We start from the raw sequence: 18,747 nt of genomic DNA, 5'->3' as shown, positions 1-18,747 counted from the left end.
CGCCGGAAAAGTAAAAAGTTCTCGAAATTTACTTTAACTTGACTCGAGCTCCAATAACTTTTGAACAGATGGATTTATCAAAAAATGATAAGAGACTTTTTTTGTAGAGCGGTAAATTCCCTACAAAAATGTATGCTAGGCTCATTCGTACAATGAGCCAAGCCGAAGTAAAAAATTCCAAACTGAACAGCTTTTTTTTTCCCATGTTATTTAAATGAGAAGTCGAATTTTTTTATGCTATGCCCCTAATTGACTTTGAATTTTATTTCAAGCGGGAATATTTTTTTTGTTTTATAAATTTTTAGTTTCTCAGCTAGGACAGAAAAAAAATATCGCCTAAATATGAAACACTAGACTGTGTCAAAATAAGTTTTTATTTTTTTCTTTCGATTAAACTTATCTTCAATATGATTATAATTATAATTAATTTTTTTTTATTGTAAATTTTGTTTTGTAATTAATTCGAAATAATGTTGAATTCAAAAATTTTTTTTCTGTTATTAATTCATTAATTATTTTTTTCCTCCTATTCGGCCCTCTGTAATTTCGTTTCTGTTGAGTTAAAAAAAAAATGGACATAGACAATTTTGTAGAGAACTAAATTTCCTATAAGATAGTCAAAAGCAAAATTGAAAAAAAATTTTCTTCTTATAGTTATTTTACAAATTAAAAAAAAAAAAAAATTTACAATGTTATTTAAATGGGAAAGGAGACCCCCCTTTGCGCCAGCTCAATTTTTGAGATATTGAGCTCAAACTTTAGGAGAATTTTTTTTTATATTGAAGAAACTTATAAGATACGTTTAATCGAAAAAAAAAAATAAAAACTTATTTCGACACTGTCTAATGAAACACCCTAATGTATATAGATTAGACTGGGCCAAAAAAATCGACTATTTTTTTTTTTTTAACGATACTGTGAAAATATTATTTGGGATGACAAAAAAAAATTATTGTGAAATTTTGAACCCTTAATATTGAAATTAAGAGGTGTATCATCGCAATTTTTGATTTTTTTTTAATGAGCGGGTTTTTGTCTCATAACTCTCAAACCATCGAGATAATCCAAATCGACTTGGATACATTTTTTGAAGGAAATTTGATGCTCTACAAAAAAGGTCTGATTGAAATTTTTCGTCAGTTGAACCGTTTCCTTATAATCGTGCTTTGAACATTGGTATGATTTTAAAATTTGATTGTTCAACTTTTGAATTTTGTAATTCATGTAAAAATAAGTTTCCGGAAAAAAAACAGTAAATATTCTTAAAGGAAATTGAATGCCCTACAAAAAAGGTCTCTTAACAATTTTCGCTAAATTCACTCCTTCAAAAGTTTTTCAAGGTTGAAGTTAAGTAAAACGACTTTACCCGTATAAAAAAACCATATACTGTCGATAATATATAAAAAAATATATGGTAAATAACTGACCATATATGGCGGCAAAATTATTACTATTGATTAATATATGATTTATGATATATAATAATTTATAAGTTTAATATTATAATAGTCCATATCATTTATAATATATGTGATTGTATACATGTGATATTGTATCAAAAATTATATGTCCGCTTTATATATTAATTTATAACGTAAAATATATGTTTCATCTTATAAATTAATTTATAATTTCAATATTATTATAATCCATATAATTTATAATATATGTAATTGTATACATATGATATTACATCTCAAATTATATTCTCGTTTTATATATAAACTTATAATTTCAATATTATAATGATTTCGATATTATTATATATAAATAATTTAAAAAATACACTCATACCAAAAATTAAAGGAACAAAAAAATTTTTTAGTGATTTTTGCAAGACCGTAACTTCATGAAAAATAATCGTATCGAGATTTAAAAAAAAGCATTTTATAGCTTGAAATCTCTAGTTTTATATTTGTAAAAATATATATGAACATATATCTATATAAACATATATTTACATACATTTATACAAATATATGTGAACATATATTTATATAATTATATATTTACACGTATAAATATTATATGTCAGTCATATAATAAAATCATATATCTTATCATATAACTTAAAGTATAGTATAAAATATTATAAGCAATATTTATAAGTTAGCATGTAAAAAAAATATATTACCGATATATATGTTGCAAATTATAAAATCATATAATATTTCGGCAAAATTTTGTATGTGGCTCCATATATGACTTCTTATAATTCCATATAATTTATCATATATTTTGAATTATAATGAAAGTCATATATTGCTTTTTCATACGGGTAATAATCTTGAATAACTTTTGAAGGAGTGAATTTAGCGAAAATTGTTAAGAGACTTTTTTTGTAGAGCACTCAATTTCCTTCAAGAATATTCATTGTTTTTTTCCGGAAACTTATTTTTACATGAATTACAAAATTCAAAAGTTGAACAATCAAATTTTAAAATCATACCAATGTTCAAAGCACGATTATAAGGAAACGGTTCATCTGACGAAAAATTTCAATCAGACCTTTTTTGTAGAGCATCAAATTTCCTTCAAAAAATGTATCCAAGTCGATTTGGATTATCTCGATGGTTTGAGAGTTATGAGACAAAAACCCGCTCATTAAAAAAAAATAAAAAATTGCGATGATACACCTCTTAATATCAAAATTAAGGGTTCAAATTTTCACAATAATTTTTTTTTGTCATCCCAAATAATATTTTCACAGTATCGGTAAAAAAAAAAAATAATCGATTTTTTTGGCCCATAAATTTCAAATCTCACCGAAAATTTAACACTCGGATCCTTAGTATTCATTTTTGACAGCATGTAAATTATGAAAGTAGTCGGAGGTTTTTTCGGCTTCCCCAGCTCTTCCAACCTCTGAAAAAAAATAGATATTAAAAAATTGTTCCCTCTCTAGAATAAAAAAAAAATCCAAAAATTTACCATTCGTATTTCTGATTTTTTTTTGGACGCCGATGGCTTAATGGTGATTTTCTTGAACATTTGCTTCTGCTCATCAGTGAGGGACTTTTCGTACACCATCATCTGCCTCGAGTAATCGTCCATCTCTTCCTTGAATTCATTCTGCAATTTATCTTTGAAACTTTTATCACAAAGACTCCATTTGGCTCCCAGTTGTTTCGTTATCGCGCTGGCACTAGATCCCGGAAATTCTGTTTTTATTTCCTCCCTATTGAGCATCGAGAACCTCATGAACGCATTCAGAGGTCGTTTAGGTCGAGGCGGGATCTCAAATTTTTTCTCGAGTTTCCGTAATTTGTTTGCGCTGTACTGCCTAAAAAAATTTAAATTTCAAAAATTAATTCTACGAAATTTGAATTTAAATTTCTTTTTTTTTACAAAATTACCTTGCAAGTAAAAAATTACAGCATTTTGTTGAGGTAGAGAGGTTAAGTAAATTACTACAAGCCATTTTAATTACCAGTTACTTAATTTTATGTAAAAAAAAAGAATTATTTAAAAAAACCCGCGAATTTGCGGATTTTTTAATTTTTTAAATTTAAATTTTTGCTCTATGGGATTTTTATTGTTTATAAAAATATATGACGATGTACACACGTTAGAAAAAGAAAGTAATCACTCATGAGGTAATGCAGGTTATGATTATTATTATTTTTTGGGGGTAGGTCGGTAAGAAAGAAAAAGTGGCGGGAATTTTTTTAAATTTGAATTTTGCCGGGAGAATTTTAAATGGATAGAGGGAATTGAGAAGGGGGTAATAAGAAAATGGGGGTAACGAAAATGTAGCCAACTCAACAAATGCAAGCAAATTTAAAAGCAAAATTGGTCAATAATAGGGATGGGCGATATCTATCGATATTTCAACTATCGATGTTTTTTTTCTAAAGTATCGATGTTTTCTATCGATATTTTATGGAGACGATATATCGATACTCGATAATAGAAAACTAAAACTATCGATGTTACGATATCAATTTTTTTTTTAATTAGGAATAAGCGATATCTGTCGATATTTCAACTATCGATGTTTTTTTTCTAAAGTATCGATGTTTTCTATCGATATTTTATGGAGACGATATATCGATACTCGATAATAGAAAACTAAAACTATCGATGTTACGATATCGATTTTTTTTTAATTAGGAATGAGCGATATCTGTCGATATTTCAACTATCGATGTTTTTTTTCTAAAGTATCGATGTTTTCTATCGATATTTTATGGAGACGATATATCGATACTCGATAATAGAAAACTAAAACTATCGATGTTACGATATCGATTTTTTTTTAATTAGGAATGAGCGATATCTGTCGATATTTCAACTATCGATGTTTTTTTTCTAAAGTATCGATGTTTTCTATCGATATTTTATGGAGACGATATATCGATACTCGATAATAGAAAACTAAAACTATCGATGTTACGATATCGATTTTTTTTTTAATTAGGGATGAGTGATATCTGTCGATATTTCAACTATCGATGTTTTTTTTCTAAAGTATCGATGTTTTCTATCGATATTTTATGGAGACGATATATCGATACTCGATAATAAAAAACTAAAACTATCGATGTTACGATATCGATGTTTTTTTTCAATATCGCCCATCCCTAGTCAATAACAAAAGATGTAAATTAGGGTGTATCAAAAAAATCGACTAATTTTTTTTTTCTTCATATCGAAAATATTATTGGAAATGACGAAAAAAAAATACTGTGAAAGTTTGAGCTCTTAATATCAATATTAACAACTCCCGTGTAAAAAAAACTCGTTCCAAAAAGATTCCAAAAAAAGTTCCGCATATGGAACTTCTAAACATGAGACAGATTAGAACTTCGAATGGAACTTTTTTGGAACGTTAGTAATTTTGATGGTAAAAAAAAAGTTGTTATGAGCAAATTTAGAGTCAAAAAAGGACGTTCTTGGAACTTTTTTGGAATTTTTTATGGACGTTTTTTTTTAGTTCTATAAAAAATTCAAAAGTAGTGATTTTTGAACTATTTTGGCATGTTTCTGGAACGTCTTTATTCTACAAAAGATGCAAAAGAAGTGATTTTTGAAAGTTTTTGGAACGCCTTTTTTAGTCCATAAAAAGTCAAAAGTGGTGTTTCTGGAACTTTTTTGGAATGTTTTTGGAACATCTACTTTAGTTCTATAATAGGTTGTAAAGTAACGATTTTTGAACCATTTTTGAATGTTTTTGGAACGTCTTTTTTAGCTTTTGAAAAAGGCCAAAAGTGGTGATTATGGAACTTTTTTTGAATGTCCATTTAAAATTCCAAAAATTTCTAAGAACGTTCTTTTTTTACTCTAAATTCACTCATAAAAACTTTTTATTTACCATCAAAATGACTAACGTTCCAAAAAAGTTCCATTCGAAGTTCTAATCTGTCTCATGTTTAGAAGTTCCACATGCAGAACTCTTTTGGAATCTTTTTGGAACAAATTTTTTTTACACGGTCTGCCGCATCGCAATTTTCTATTTCCCGTTTAAATAACATGGGAAAATTTTTTGTTTAAGCTTTGGAATTTTTTAGCTCACGGTGGGATCAATACTTTTGAATGTTCAAGACATATTCTTATGGGAAATTTTACGCTCTACAAAAAAGGTCTCTTATAATTTTTCGCTATTTTTATTTCTTCAAAAGTTATTCGAAGTTAAAGTTAGATTGACGATAAATTTTTACATTTTTTAAATTTTTTGACGCAACCATCAACTTTATCCGAAAATTTTATAGGACATTTTTTGTAGAGCATTTTATTTCCTGTAACTTATCTAAGAGAAAATTTTCAATATTTCTCACAAGTCGTAAGTTATTTGCGATTAACTGAAAATTTAATGTCCCGTATGAAAAAGCAATATATGAGCTTCAGTATAATTCAAAATATATGATAAATTACATGTAATTGTAAGAAGTCATATATGGAGCCATATACAAAATTTTGCCGAAATATTATATGATTTTATAATTTGCAACATATATATCGGTAATATATTTTTTTTACATGCTAACTTATAAATATTTCTTATAATATTTTATACTATACTTTAAGTTATATGATAAGATATATGATTTAATTATATGACTGACATATAATATTTATACATGTAAATATATAATTATATAAATATATGTTCACATATATTTGCATAAATGTATGTAAATATATATTTATATAGATATATGTTTATGTATATTTGCACAAATATAAAACTAGAGATTTCAAGATATAAAATGCTTTTTTTTAAATCTCGATACGATTATTTTTCATGAAGTTACAGTCTTGCAAAAATCACTAAAAAATTTCTAAAATTTTTTTGTTCCTTTAATTTTTGGTATGAGTGTATTTTTTAAATTATTTATGAATAATAATATCGAAATTATTATAATATTGAAATTATAAGTTTATATATAAAACGAGAATATAATTTGAGATGTAATATCATATGTATACAATTACATATATTACAATTTATATGGATTATAGTAATATTGAAATTATAAATTAATTTATAAGATGAAACATATATTTTACGTTATAAATTAATATATAAAGCGAACATATAATTTTTGATACAATATCACATGTGTATAATCACATATATTATAAATGATATGGATTATTATAATATTGAACGTATAAATTATTATATATGATGAATCATATATTAATCAATATTAATAATTTTGCCGCCATATATGTTCAGTTATTTACCATATATTTTTTTATATATTATCAACAGTATATGGTTTTTTCATACGGGGTAATCAATTTTAACAGCAGTAAAAGAAAGGCAAGAGAGATATCGTTTATTGAATACAAAATGTATGCTGTTATGCTGTCAACATAAGACTACCCAGTGAACACATGACCTTATTTTGACGTCATACGTAGGTCATAGCAATGTCACGACATCTGATGTAAATTTGATGTCAATCTGACGTTCTACATGACTTTAATATGATGTAAAGCTTGTGACATCATATTGATGTAAGCATGACTCTTGTACGATGTCACAGTTATGACTTATGTATTACGTACGTTTGACATAGAATCTACATCACATTGTTATGTAGTAATAAAGTCGTTATCCGTATATCATAATGACGTAATTTTAAAATCATACAATTATGTCAGTAGCAAAGTCACGGTTATACGTAATGTGGATGTCACTCTTAAATCATATCTTTACATCAGTGACAAGTCAGTACTTTACGCAATGCTGATGTAATGTCCGAGTCATAGTTTTTTATCATCTATTTATTGAAATAAATCATAGAATGAATTTTCAAACATGTGTAAATGTGTAAAAATAACAACTAAACGTCAAACATTTTTGGGGTCAAAGTAATCGATAAACTCGATAATAGATCATTCAGACGTTTTAGATTAAAACATTAGCGTGAGCATAAAAAAATTAACTTTATTTTTTTAAATGATATATCGAAAATATCATTTAGGATGACAAAGAAAATGTAACGACAGTTTGAACTCTTTTGCTATTATGATTTTAAAGTTTAGTATCACAATTTTTCAATCGATTGAATTTCATACGATTTTGTGAAATTATTTAATGTTTCACAAAATTTTATATAGGATTTTTTAAATTTCACATCACAACAAAAAAATTAAAAAATTTGATGAAACTTAATGAAATTTTATACAATTATCATCGAGGTCGACAAATATTGCATAAAATTTCATATAAGTTCATGGAGTTTTTTAAATTTTGTAAAAATCCATCACGAAAACTTATTAACTCTGTCTTTTCCGGCATTTCACTCTAAATACATCAATTAAGCACGAGATTTGAACTCTCGTGATGTGGACCAGTGAGCAACGTTCAGGACTACCAGCCAAGAGGAGCCGTGTTCGAACCCAGCAGACGCCCAGGATTTTTTCATTTAACGTTATCTAATCTTGTTTCAGAATTCACAATGCGTTCGCGCGGTAATAATCAAATCAAAAATTCAGTATTTCATTTTATTTTTTTATTTTTCAAAATATTTTTTCCGAATTGATAATTTTGACATCACCCATATGTCATATTGACGTCATAGAAGGTCACACAGACATCACATTTACATCATGCATACGTCATTAGTTTTACATCATAATCTTACGTAAAAAAGTGGGAAATAATGAGTCACACCTGACTCATTCGTGACTTAAATCTTACGTAAATGATGACATAGCGTAACGTCACTCTGACGTCAAATTTACGTCAATGTGTTTACTGGGTAACTGACTAGTCGCGCTTCTATAAAACAAGAGAAGAAGACATTTGTTTTCTAGTTATTCAAATATTTTAAAGATCAGTTTCACATTCGTTACAATGTATATAAATAGATTCGAGTTTTATGAAATAATTGGAGTCTCTGTTATACCAGAGTTCCCTCTGCTGCTCCGGTTATTGCGCCTTTAGTATCCATACATATACCTTGCCGAAAATATGTGCTACATGCATAGCCCGGGCAACCGCACTTGTATCCTAGCTGCAGATGACACTAAAATATAAAATATAATAAACATACAATAATATGAAAAAAAAAAAAAAATTTATATTTCCTCAGATTCATTTTTATAGTAAATTTAATTTCCTACAAAAAAGATCTTTAACCCAGGGTTGGGAAAAAGTAGTATTTTCATCACTATTTTTCGTTTAAATAATTAATTTTTCAATTTATTAAAAATTATTACGAATTTTTTAAACTTATTTTATTAAATATCTCGAAATAAAAAATTTGAAAATTGATAATTTCAATTAAAAGAAAAATTAAAATTATCTAAATCAGAAATTTCAATTGCCAAAAAACTCAACCATTATTTATTTTATAATTAATAATTAGCAGAATATTTATCATTTTCTTCCCAAAAATTTCGAATATTTTGAAAAATTTCATACACTTTAAAAAATCCGGAGTGAATTGGGAGTGAAATAAAATCCGAATTCACTCCGGATTCACTCCGCCACTCGGAGTTCCGGAGTTTTAAAACAAATCACTTCGCATGCGGAGTGAATTGGAAGTTTTCTTTAGCGGAGTGATTGCGGAGTGACGCGGATTTTATTTCACTCCCAATTCACTCCCGTCCGGAGTTTTAATACTTAAATAAATTTATATTAATTTATATGAAATTGCTAAACAATGTGTGTGTGTTTGCGTGCATGTGTGTTTCAGTGTGTGCAGGTGTTTGTGTGTGTGTGTGTGTGTGTGTGTGTGTGTGTGTGTGTGTGTGTGTGTGTGTGTGTGTGTGTGTGTGTGTGTTTGCGTGCATGTGTGTTTCAGTGTGTGCAGGTGTTTGTGTGTGTGTGTGTGTGTGTGTGTGTGTGTGTGTGTGTGTGTGTGTGTGTGTGTGTGTGTGTGTGTGTGTGTGTGTGTGTGTGTGTGTGTGTGTGTGTGTGTGTGTGTGTGTGTGTGTGCGAGTGCGCGTGTGTGCCTAAATATGTATGTGTGTATGTGTGTGCATATCAGCTGATCAATAATGTAATACGCGAGTTTTTACTTCGATTTTATTGAGTGGAGCAATTTTTTATAAATAATATTTTCAAAACTCCGCTCCGGAGTGAAGTTCACTCCGGAGGGATTAAATTTACGAAAAATTATCTACTCCGCGAAAACTCCCCTGCGGAGTGAATTTAACTCCGAGGGAAGTGAATAATTAAAAATTCATTCACTCCGCATTCACTCCACATTCATTCCGGATTTAATCCGCATTCACTCCGCGAATTTTTTACAGTGTACTCATATCTGATGATTATTCAATTGACAAGCAATTAGATAATTTTTTATTCATTAATTTTAATATTAATATTAAATTGGGTGTGTTCGGAAACTGTCGGCGTTTTTTCGGTACTAAATTCAAAAATTTATTTTTAATTTGACATAACTGTTTAATTATACTAAAAAAAAAAAAACTAAAAATATCTAGTTTTGCTATAAAACTTCTATATGATTTTTCCACTTATTATAAAAAAAAATGTTTTTTTCAAAAACCCAATTATGAAATTTTAAAGTCGATAATAAGAAAATTAAAATTTCTTATCGCGGTTTTAGTTCTTTGGCTATAATATAGTAAATTTCAAATCTACGAGCTCCCCGGGAAAAAATGATCAGACCTGATCAGACATGAACAGGCATGAGTATTCAGGCCTGATCAGACATGAAAAATAACCATGCCTGACCAGGCCTGATCAGGCATGTTCATGTCTGTTCATGCCCATCCGGGTAAAAAAATTATATATAAAAAATGGCCCTATATAATTAGATATAATTATGTATAACTATATTCAATTATACATGTATATAATTATTGCTATAAAAATAAAAAAAATAAAAAATTCGGGCGTGTGCAGGATTTGGACCGTGGACCTTGCGCTCGAAAGTGTAACTCGCTACCCACTGACCTAAGAGATTTAGTTGAAAATTAAGTTTCGTATGAACTTCAAGTAATAAAAATCTTATACGTGATAGATTCTTGGTCAACAAACTTTTAGATCTATGAGCAGACATGAACAGCCATGAACAGACATGAACATATATGACCAGGCATGAACAGGCATGGACAGGTATGATCAGGCCTGAGCGTATTTAACGCTTTAGACATGAACAGGCATGAACAGACATGACCAGGCATGGACAGGTATGATCAGGCATGAGCGTATTTAACGCTTCAGACATGACCAGGCATGGACAGGTATGATCAGGCATGAGCGTATTTAACGCTTCAGACATGATCAGGCATGAACAGACATGACCAGGCATGGACAGGAATGATCAGGCCTGAGTGTATTCAACGCTTCAGACATGAACAGACATGATCATACATGAACAGGCATGGTCAGGTCTGATCATTTTTTCCCGGGTCGCGGATAAGAACTTTTTTTTTTTAAATTTATTTTTGTAGAAAAGTCTTGTGCGTCGAGCCTGTAAATATTTTTTTGGGTTTTATATAAATTTTTAACAATGAATTGAAACTTGAAATTTCGTTATTTTATGTATTAAAGTAATTACTTACTAACTGGGTATCACACTGGCCAGCTGCACTGGCAAAAATGCCAATGATTACAAAAATAAATAACAATAAAATGATTTTCGACATTTCAAGTTTTTTGTTGATCTGGAAAAAATAAGTAACGAATTTGAATAAATATTCTGTCGAAAATGTCAAGTGGACTACAAAAAAGTCAGATTCGTTTCCACAAAATTATAATAATTTACTTATATATTAATTACAGAGAGAGTAAGTACACTTAAGTCAGCTGACTACTGAGAATTAATATATGTATTATGACAAATCGCAATATATATAGTCAATTTGTTTTCGATTTTACTCCTGCGGTTCAATCCCAAGTTCAATTATGGAAAAAAAATTTTTTTTTAATTTATCAGCGATAAATATTGATCTTATGACACATAAATATATACGTCAACTAGCCTTCACCCGCCCTCTTCGCTAGGCGTAAATTAAAGAAGTGGTAATTTTTTTATATGATTAAAATTATTCTTATAACTATGGTGTCGACTTATGACTTCCGCTGCAATTGTATTGATATAATCGTAATAAGCTATAAAGAACTAATGACACAATGCAATTAGAAATAACACCACAATCATAACGATACACTGAAAGAAATAATCGCTAGTTGCTAGCGAGTTTTTTCTTTAGCAGGTAGCGATCAAAGATCTAAGAGAGTCAAGAACTTTTATCAAAATTTACGGTGACTTAACCCTGAGTCTTCATTTGTGCTTTCCCAGAGAGGAAAGTACCACGGGCCCAGGCTTGGCCCAGACTTGGCCCAACTTTTTTTAACCTTGGGCCAGGCTTGTAAGCCAGTCTTGGCCCAGCCTTGGTAGAAGCCTGGAATGATAATCTCGGGCCAAGCCTGGTTGCCAGACCAGGCCCAGGCTTCCAGGAAACGAATAAATTTAATTAAAAAAAATTTATTATTATTAACCTCGTAGAATTCATGATCATTAACGTTTTAATTATCTAGGGGAGGTAAATGATGTAAAAAAAACTCGGTGGAAATTCTGCTGGACTCTGGGCGCGAACTGCCGTCCTTCTGATTACTAGGTCTGAACGGTAGCTACTGGACGAGCCTACTAACGTTGAACTGGTACATTTATATGATCTACTTATATGAACCATAGGTATATCCAAACTTGGGTAATCTTACCTTGGCCCAAGTCTGGGTTGCCATTGGATGGCCAAGGCTAGGTTACCCAGTCTTGGCCCAAGTCTAGCTTGCCATCGGATAGCCAAGGCTAGGTTACCCAGTCTTGGCCCAAGCCCGGGTAATCATTGTAACGGCCAAGGCTAGGTTACCCAGTCTTGGCCCAAGTCTGGCTTGCCATTGGATGGCCAAGGCTAAGTTACCTAGTCCTGGCCCAAGTCTGGCTTGCCATTGGATAGCCAAGGCTAGGTTACCCAGTCTTGGCCCAAGCCCGGGTAATCATTGTAACGGCCAAGGCTATATACCCAGTCCTGGCCCAAGCCTGGGCCAATATAGGTGTGCCAAAGCTAGGTTCCCCAGTGCTGGGCCAAGTAGGGGCCCGTTTTTCAACTCTGGCAGCTCCTGTATGGGTTGAGCAGTAAAAGCTATCACTACTACATACGTAGTTAATTATCATTAAAAACCAATATTACATTAGGAAACACCGATACCGACGTTCCTCAGCTCCTGTCCTGCTATTAGTCAAAAATAATAAATGCATAGTTTAAGTGAATTCTTTAAGTCTTTATTTGATAACAATATTTTTGAAGTATTCTTCAAACAAAAAAAAAATAACAATTTCGGTAAAATTCTAACAACATCGTGCGCAATCTTTGTATCGTATAATTTTCGCCTTCTTGGATTACTTGCGGTAAGTCAAAGATAAAAGTTCCTCCTGTCGCAATATTTATAAAATATTACGTTTAAAATATTTTTTTCTATCTAAAAATGAAAAATATTCTTTGAAATAATATTCTATACTTACCCTTCGAGAAAAAATTGAGCTTGATCGGTAGGGCTCGTTCAGAGATATTCCAAAAATAAAGTTTTTTGAAAAATGTTTTTGCACACCTCAATCGCGAAAGCGTTAGGTGTGCTTTACTGTCACTCTCTCACTCTCAGCCCTTTCACGGACTTTAAATCCTCTCTACTTTCTTTATAGTACACCAAAGTTGTTAATTATATATACCATTTTAAAGGAAATTTATTAAGGAACATTTTTCAATGCAATCCTTATTTGATTAATGATGTGATTAATTTAAAAAAAATGATTTAGTCCGAAGCCCTCAGTGCGTCAATTGTGGTGTTCGGACTCGTCTAAACACGATAACTTTCGAAAAACAAGACTTATCGACTTAGTTTTTTTTTTATTATCTGTGTATTTCTGATCACAAGAACCCTTTCAAAAATTACTATCTGAATCCTTTTTGTTTTGGTGTAATTAATAAAAAAAACGTGAAAACTGATTATTCGTGAAAAATTTAGCTGCTATTTTTACTGTTGTTATTATTTTTTTCATTGTTTCTCTCTATCAACTACTGGTAGCAGCGCTAGCGTATCAATATGTTTGAAAAAAAAGCGACATTTAAGACAAAACAAGGCGGGATATTTAGAAAAAAATGTTAGTAAAAAAATATTAAACTGAAAATAAGAAATAAAAATAAAAAAATTAAATTGATAATTTGTAAGTTGAATAAAAGTTCATAATAAAAAAAAATATATTAATATTATATAATAATAAAAGTAATGATTAAAAATAAATTGAGCGATTGAGGTGTGCACTTTTGGATTTTCCAACATTTTTTTTTATAATATCCAACTTTTTTTTGATAACTTTTAATGTGCTCGATGGATTAATTCCAAAATGGACTGGGCTCTAGAGCTTTATAAGCCGCGTCGAATGCTACCTCAACCATCAAAATCGGTTAATTCGTTCAAAAGAAACTGTCGTCAACAGAAATTTAAAAACAATTTTCATTTAGTTTTTTAAATATCTCAAAAACGACCAGATAAATCAATTCCAAAATCTGATCAGCTTTAGAACTTGATAAAACGCGTCGATTTTCACCTCAAATGTCTTAATCGGTCAATTCGATTGAGAGATATCGTTGGAGAGAAAATGATAAAAATCGTTTTTTTATCAAAAACAACGGCATACAAAAGTATTTTCGAGCTCGAAAATGTAATCACAACAATATTTTCGAGCTCCTTGAGCTTGAAAACAGCGGGAAGTTTGGGGGTTGGCCGACAGGGTCAACCGATAGACAGATTTTTCTTTTTTAAGTCAACATATTTTTGTGCTTAATTTGAAAAATTTTTACTTGTTTCAAGAGCTTTTATTTCTTAATATGAGGGATACTTTTTTGAAAAAGCCGTGTGAGGATTTTGTATCAATACTGCATCTTTTTGTTTAGAGAATATAAAATTTCCTGGAATAAGTCTATTTGTTTACAGCAAGAATTTCCGTATGCACTAACCAAGAAAAACAAATTGCATAAACCAAGAAAAAAATTTCTTGGAAGAAAAGATAGATATGGATACTTGTAATGAACTCGTTGGATTAATTTCAAAATCTATTTAGCAGTCAATGAAAATCGATCCTTGGATCCTTATCGTTAGTTTGAGCCCAATCTCGATTCTTAATTCCAATTTTGTTACAAGTTATGAATTTTGAAAGTTCCAGATTTTAAAATTAACTTTTCCAAAAATTAGCCGCTAGCTACATAGATCGACATCACGAAAACTATCAATCGAAACGATCAAACATGAACAAAAAATTTTCCTTATAGGTTTACCTTTTATTTGAGCCCAACAACGAGCCTTAATCTAAATTATCCTAGAAGTTGTGACTTTTCAAAGTTTCCATTCTGGTTCAATAATTTGAATTCTTTTTGGTAATCTTTATAGGGGAGGGTGGGGCAGAGCGGCCCCCCTGAAATTTTGACCAAAAAAAAAATTTTTTTTTTTTCGACTAATTACTATAAATCCGATATGCTTGCGCATTTTTACCCCTATGCATGACATTTGGGGCAAAATGGACAAGCCCAAAATTTTGAAAAAGTGATTTTTTCATATTTTTATCGTCAAATTAAAAAAAAATTATTATAATTCCACATTTCTAGCCCTGCGCATAACACCTGGGGCAAAATGGACCAGCCGAAACTTCCGAAAAAATTATTTTTTCATATTTTTCGGCCGTTTCTCTATGTAAGAGGCAAATTTGGTCACTAAAAATTTATAAAAATTAAATTTTTTTTTTTAGTTGATAAATTTTTGAAATAAAGTAAAATTATAGAATTGATTTTTTTTTTTATTAAATAACAATTAGTAATTAAGGTAATCGAGAGTGAACGATTTTTTACGCTTTAAAAAATTTTTTTTGAGTAATATAAAACCAAAAATAGTTGTCAAGAGAAAGAAATACATTCTCAATAATGAAAACAATTTAAAAAAAAAAAAAACGAAAAAAAATAATTTTTTTATCACTTTTTGAATGGGGGCCGCTCTGCCCCACAAAAAAAAAAAAAATTTTTTCAGAATTTTGGCAAAATGTCCATAAATTTGTTCGAAATAGGACAAAAGTAAAGTGATCTTATGGTTGAAAGCCACAAAAAATAATAATTGGCTTAGGGGGGCCGCTCTGCCCCACCCTCCTCTATATTGAGCACCACTGAGTTTGCTTATAGGTCTTGCGTTTGATTTCCAAATGTCAAGGAAATTAACTGATATCAGCAGAGCAAAATGTCAAGGAAATAAAAAATTCCGATAATCAATTTCAGTTGAAATAAACATAAATCTACAAGCTGAGGAAAAATAGATGATGCCATTAATTCACTTGCAATATCTGATGATAGAAATTCATTTCGAGCTCAGTATCAATTATAGTCTTGCATAGATAAGACACGAATCTGAGATCACTCATCTAATTACTGGTAATTCCATCATATTTTTATTTTATTATTTAGCACAACTTTTAAATCATAAACTTCATTTTTTCAGACTCAAAAAAACAAAAATGTCGAAATTCATTTTACTGCTATCGATTTTTTTGATTATTGGCTTATATGCTAGTGCAGTTGAAGGTTGCAAAGATGGTTGGGTAAGTAATCATGATAAAATAGTTTTTTTTATATTAGAAAAAAATAACTTCCACTCTGAATATAAATAAAATTATTTTTTTCGATTTTAATTGAATTTTTTTTCTAGTGTCACCCTTCGAATGGTTATGATTGTTGTAAGGGATTTGATTGCACCTCATACTTTGGTGAAGGCACTTGCCAAGATCTTGGTAAGAATGGTGTGCCAATTTGAAAATCAAAATTATTAACATAGTAGTTGTGATAGTTGTAAAGTTTTTTCATGAACATTGTTTAAATATGTATCAATCTTTACCAATAAAAAATGATCAATCAATTATGTTCAATTTAACTTCAAAAACCATTGAAAATATACACATAACCTAAGAGCATTCTTCCTGATTAAAAGAAACAATCCGAAACCCCATACAGGAGCTGCCAGAGTTGAACAACGGGCCCCTACTTGGCCCAGCACTGGGGAACCTAGCTTTGGCACACCTATATTGGCCCAGGCTTGGACCAGGACTGGGTAACCTAGCGTTGGCTATCCAATGGCAAGCCAGACTTGGGCCAAGACTGGGTAACCTAGCCTTGGCCGTTACAATGATTACCCGGGCTCGGGCCAAGATAGGATTACCCAAGTTTGGATATACCTATGGTTTATATAAGTAGATCATATAAATGTACCAGTTCAACGTTAGTAGGTTCGTCCAGTAGCTACCGTTCGGACCCAGTAATCAGAAAGACGGCAGTTCGCGTCCAGAGTCCAACAGAATTTCCACCGAGTTTTTTTCACATCATTTACCTCCCTTAGATAATTAAAACGTTAATGATCATGAATTCTACGAGGTTAATAATAATAATTTTTTTTAAATTAAATTTATTCGTTTCCTGGAAGCCTGGGCCAGGTCTGGCAACCAAGCATGGGCCAGGTCTGGCAACTAGGCTTGGCCCGAGATTATCATTCCAGGCTTCTACCAAAGTTGGGCCAAGACTGGCTTACAAGCCTGGCCCAAGGTTCTACAAAGTTGGGCCAAGTCTGGGCCAAGCCTGGGCCCGTGGTACTTTCCTCTCTGGGACGATTTGCAATCTGAAATGCCCATAAGAAGGGCGATTCGAAAGTATTCAAAGTATTCGAAAGCATTAAAATGTATTTAAAGTTTTTTTTTTTTTTAATTGTTTCTTTTAATAAGGGCTTAAGGTAGTCTTCGCCCGGGTAAAAAAATTATACATAATCATATTGCGTGCCAAAAGGTAAAAGGGCGCATAAATTTTTTTTTCATCGCCAATCGATTAGTAAACATTTTCTACGCTTGAAAATCAAACATTGTTTTCCCAAAGGTAAAAGGGCGTATGTCTTTGATTATGCGCCCTTTTAGCTTTAGGAATCCAAAAATTTTGTCAGTATTTTGTATTAATACTTAAATTCGTTTTTATGCGCCCTTTTACCTTTAGGCACTACTTTTCAAAAGCTAAAAGGGCGTATGTCTTGAGATACGCCCTTTTAGCCCAAGGATGCCCAAATTTTTTTTCGCAGATCTTTGCGTTTCGAAAAATTTCAAAGCGAATGGCAAAAAAAAATTTTTTTATGCGCCCTTTCAGCATAATTCCCTACTAACCTGTAGCAACCCTTATAGGAAGAAACAATAGGCCCAAGCTTGGCCGAGGCTTGGCGCAAGACTTATTAACTCTGGGGAAAGCTTGAAATCCAAGCTTGGCCCAAGTCTGTCTAAGCATCGAAATGATAACACCCAGCCAAGCTTGAGCGACAGTGTTGTGCCAAGACTGCATCTTAGTATTGGTCCAATAACCAATGCCAGTATTGTGCCAAGATTGCATCTAAGTATTGGCCCAATATCGAGAGCCAGTATTGTGCCAAGACTGTTGCTAAATAAGCACCTATGCTTATTAAAAATAAATAAAAAAAAATATTAGTAGACATGTGCGTGATGGTAACATATGGAAATAAATTTGTACACAGAAAAATCAGGTGGATCGATGAAACTAATTTTTTTTTTGCATTTGCTGGGTCTCGAACCTGGTCCTTCATAACTGCTACACAAGCGTCTTATCCACTAGGCTGTTACGCTATTCACAGAAGCCAGGGGTTTTTAGGTACCATTTGTTATTCAGACTGGTAAACCAAGGCTTGTCACTTGTATAATGGCTGAACCTTGTCCCAAGACTGGGAAACGAATGCTTGTCACTTGAGCATTGGCTGAATCTTGTCCCAAGACTGGCAAACCAAGGGTTGTCACTTGAGCATTGACTGAATATTGGCCCAAGACTGGCAAACCAAGACTCGTCACTTGAACGTTGGTTGGATTTCGGACCAACCTTGGGAGGCCGAGCCTCGGTACCCAGTATTGTGCCAAGACTGGCCCCGTTGTCAATATTTTTTTTCCTACAAGGGAATGCGCCCTTTTACCTTTTGGCACGCGATATATGATCAGCTGTTTACCCGCTTGCTTCGCTGAGCATTTATTAATAGTAGATGACTATCTATTTTGTAGCTTTTCATTAAGAAAATTGAAAATTTTCCAAAAAAGTGAAATTTTATTATTTTTTTCAGTCCGATTTTTGAAAATCGAATTTCTAACAGATCTCGATATTTTGAGGTTCTCGGAAGCTATTCTGACTGATTTCAAGATGATATCCGAGTGTATTTATGTGTGCATCTACATTCGTATACGTATACCT

At 31.3% G+C, this 18,747-nt stretch overlaps 1 protein-coding gene and 1 long non-coding RNA gene across 10 annotated transcripts in view; one reads left to right on the top strand and one right to left on the bottom strand.

Moving 5' to 3' along the window:
• Positions 1-11,277, bottom strand: part of LOC130677614 (transcription factor A, mitochondrial-like) — a 12,556-nt gene extending 1,279 nt beyond the window's left edge. Inside the window, exons 1-5 of one of the 4 annotated variants that reach the window (XM_057484460.1) lie at positions 11,196-11,277; positions 10,993-11,094; positions 8,364-8,483; positions 2,932-3,279; positions 2,767-2,865 (exon numbers count right to left, since the gene is read on the bottom strand). In XM_057484460.1, coding sequence (XP_057340443.1) covers positions 2,767-2,865; positions 2,932-3,279; positions 8,364-8,483; positions 10,993-11,076 — 651 coding nt within the window. In that variant the 5' untranslated portion in view covers positions 11,077-11,094; positions 11,196-11,277. Of the gene's footprint in view, positions 1-2,766; positions 2,866-2,931; positions 3,284-3,356; positions 4,576-8,363; positions 8,484-10,992 lie in introns of those variants that run through there. The other 3 variants (XM_057484459.1, XM_057484458.1, XM_057484461.1) reach the window with 3 other exon arrangements.
• Positions 1-16,384, top strand: part of LOC130677623 (uncharacterized) — a 68,694-nt gene extending 52,310 nt beyond the window's left edge. For 4 of the 6 annotated variants that reach the window (XR_008991654.1, XR_008991653.1, XR_008991651.1 and 1 more), the window contains 3 exons: positions 15,751-15,903; positions 15,971-16,070; positions 16,178-16,384. This is a non-coding gene — a long non-coding RNA (uncharacterized LOC130677623). Of the gene's footprint in view, positions 1-15,657; positions 15,904-15,970; positions 16,071-16,177 lie in introns of all 6 variants that reach the window. The other 2 variants (XR_008991652.1, XR_008991655.1) reach the window with 2 other exon arrangements.
• The last annotated feature ends 2,363 nt before the right edge of the window (positions 16,385-18,747 follow it).

This window comes from Microplitis mediator, chromosome 11 (assembly GCF_029852145.1).
Source record: "Microplitis mediator isolate UGA2020A chromosome 11, iyMicMedi2.1, whole genome shotgun sequence".
NCBI lineage: Eukaryota > Metazoa > Arthropoda > Insecta > Hymenoptera > Braconidae > Microplitis > Microplitis mediator.
Note: the sequence above shows the minus strand (reverse complement) of the source record. Positions and strands in the feature narration are given on the sequence as shown.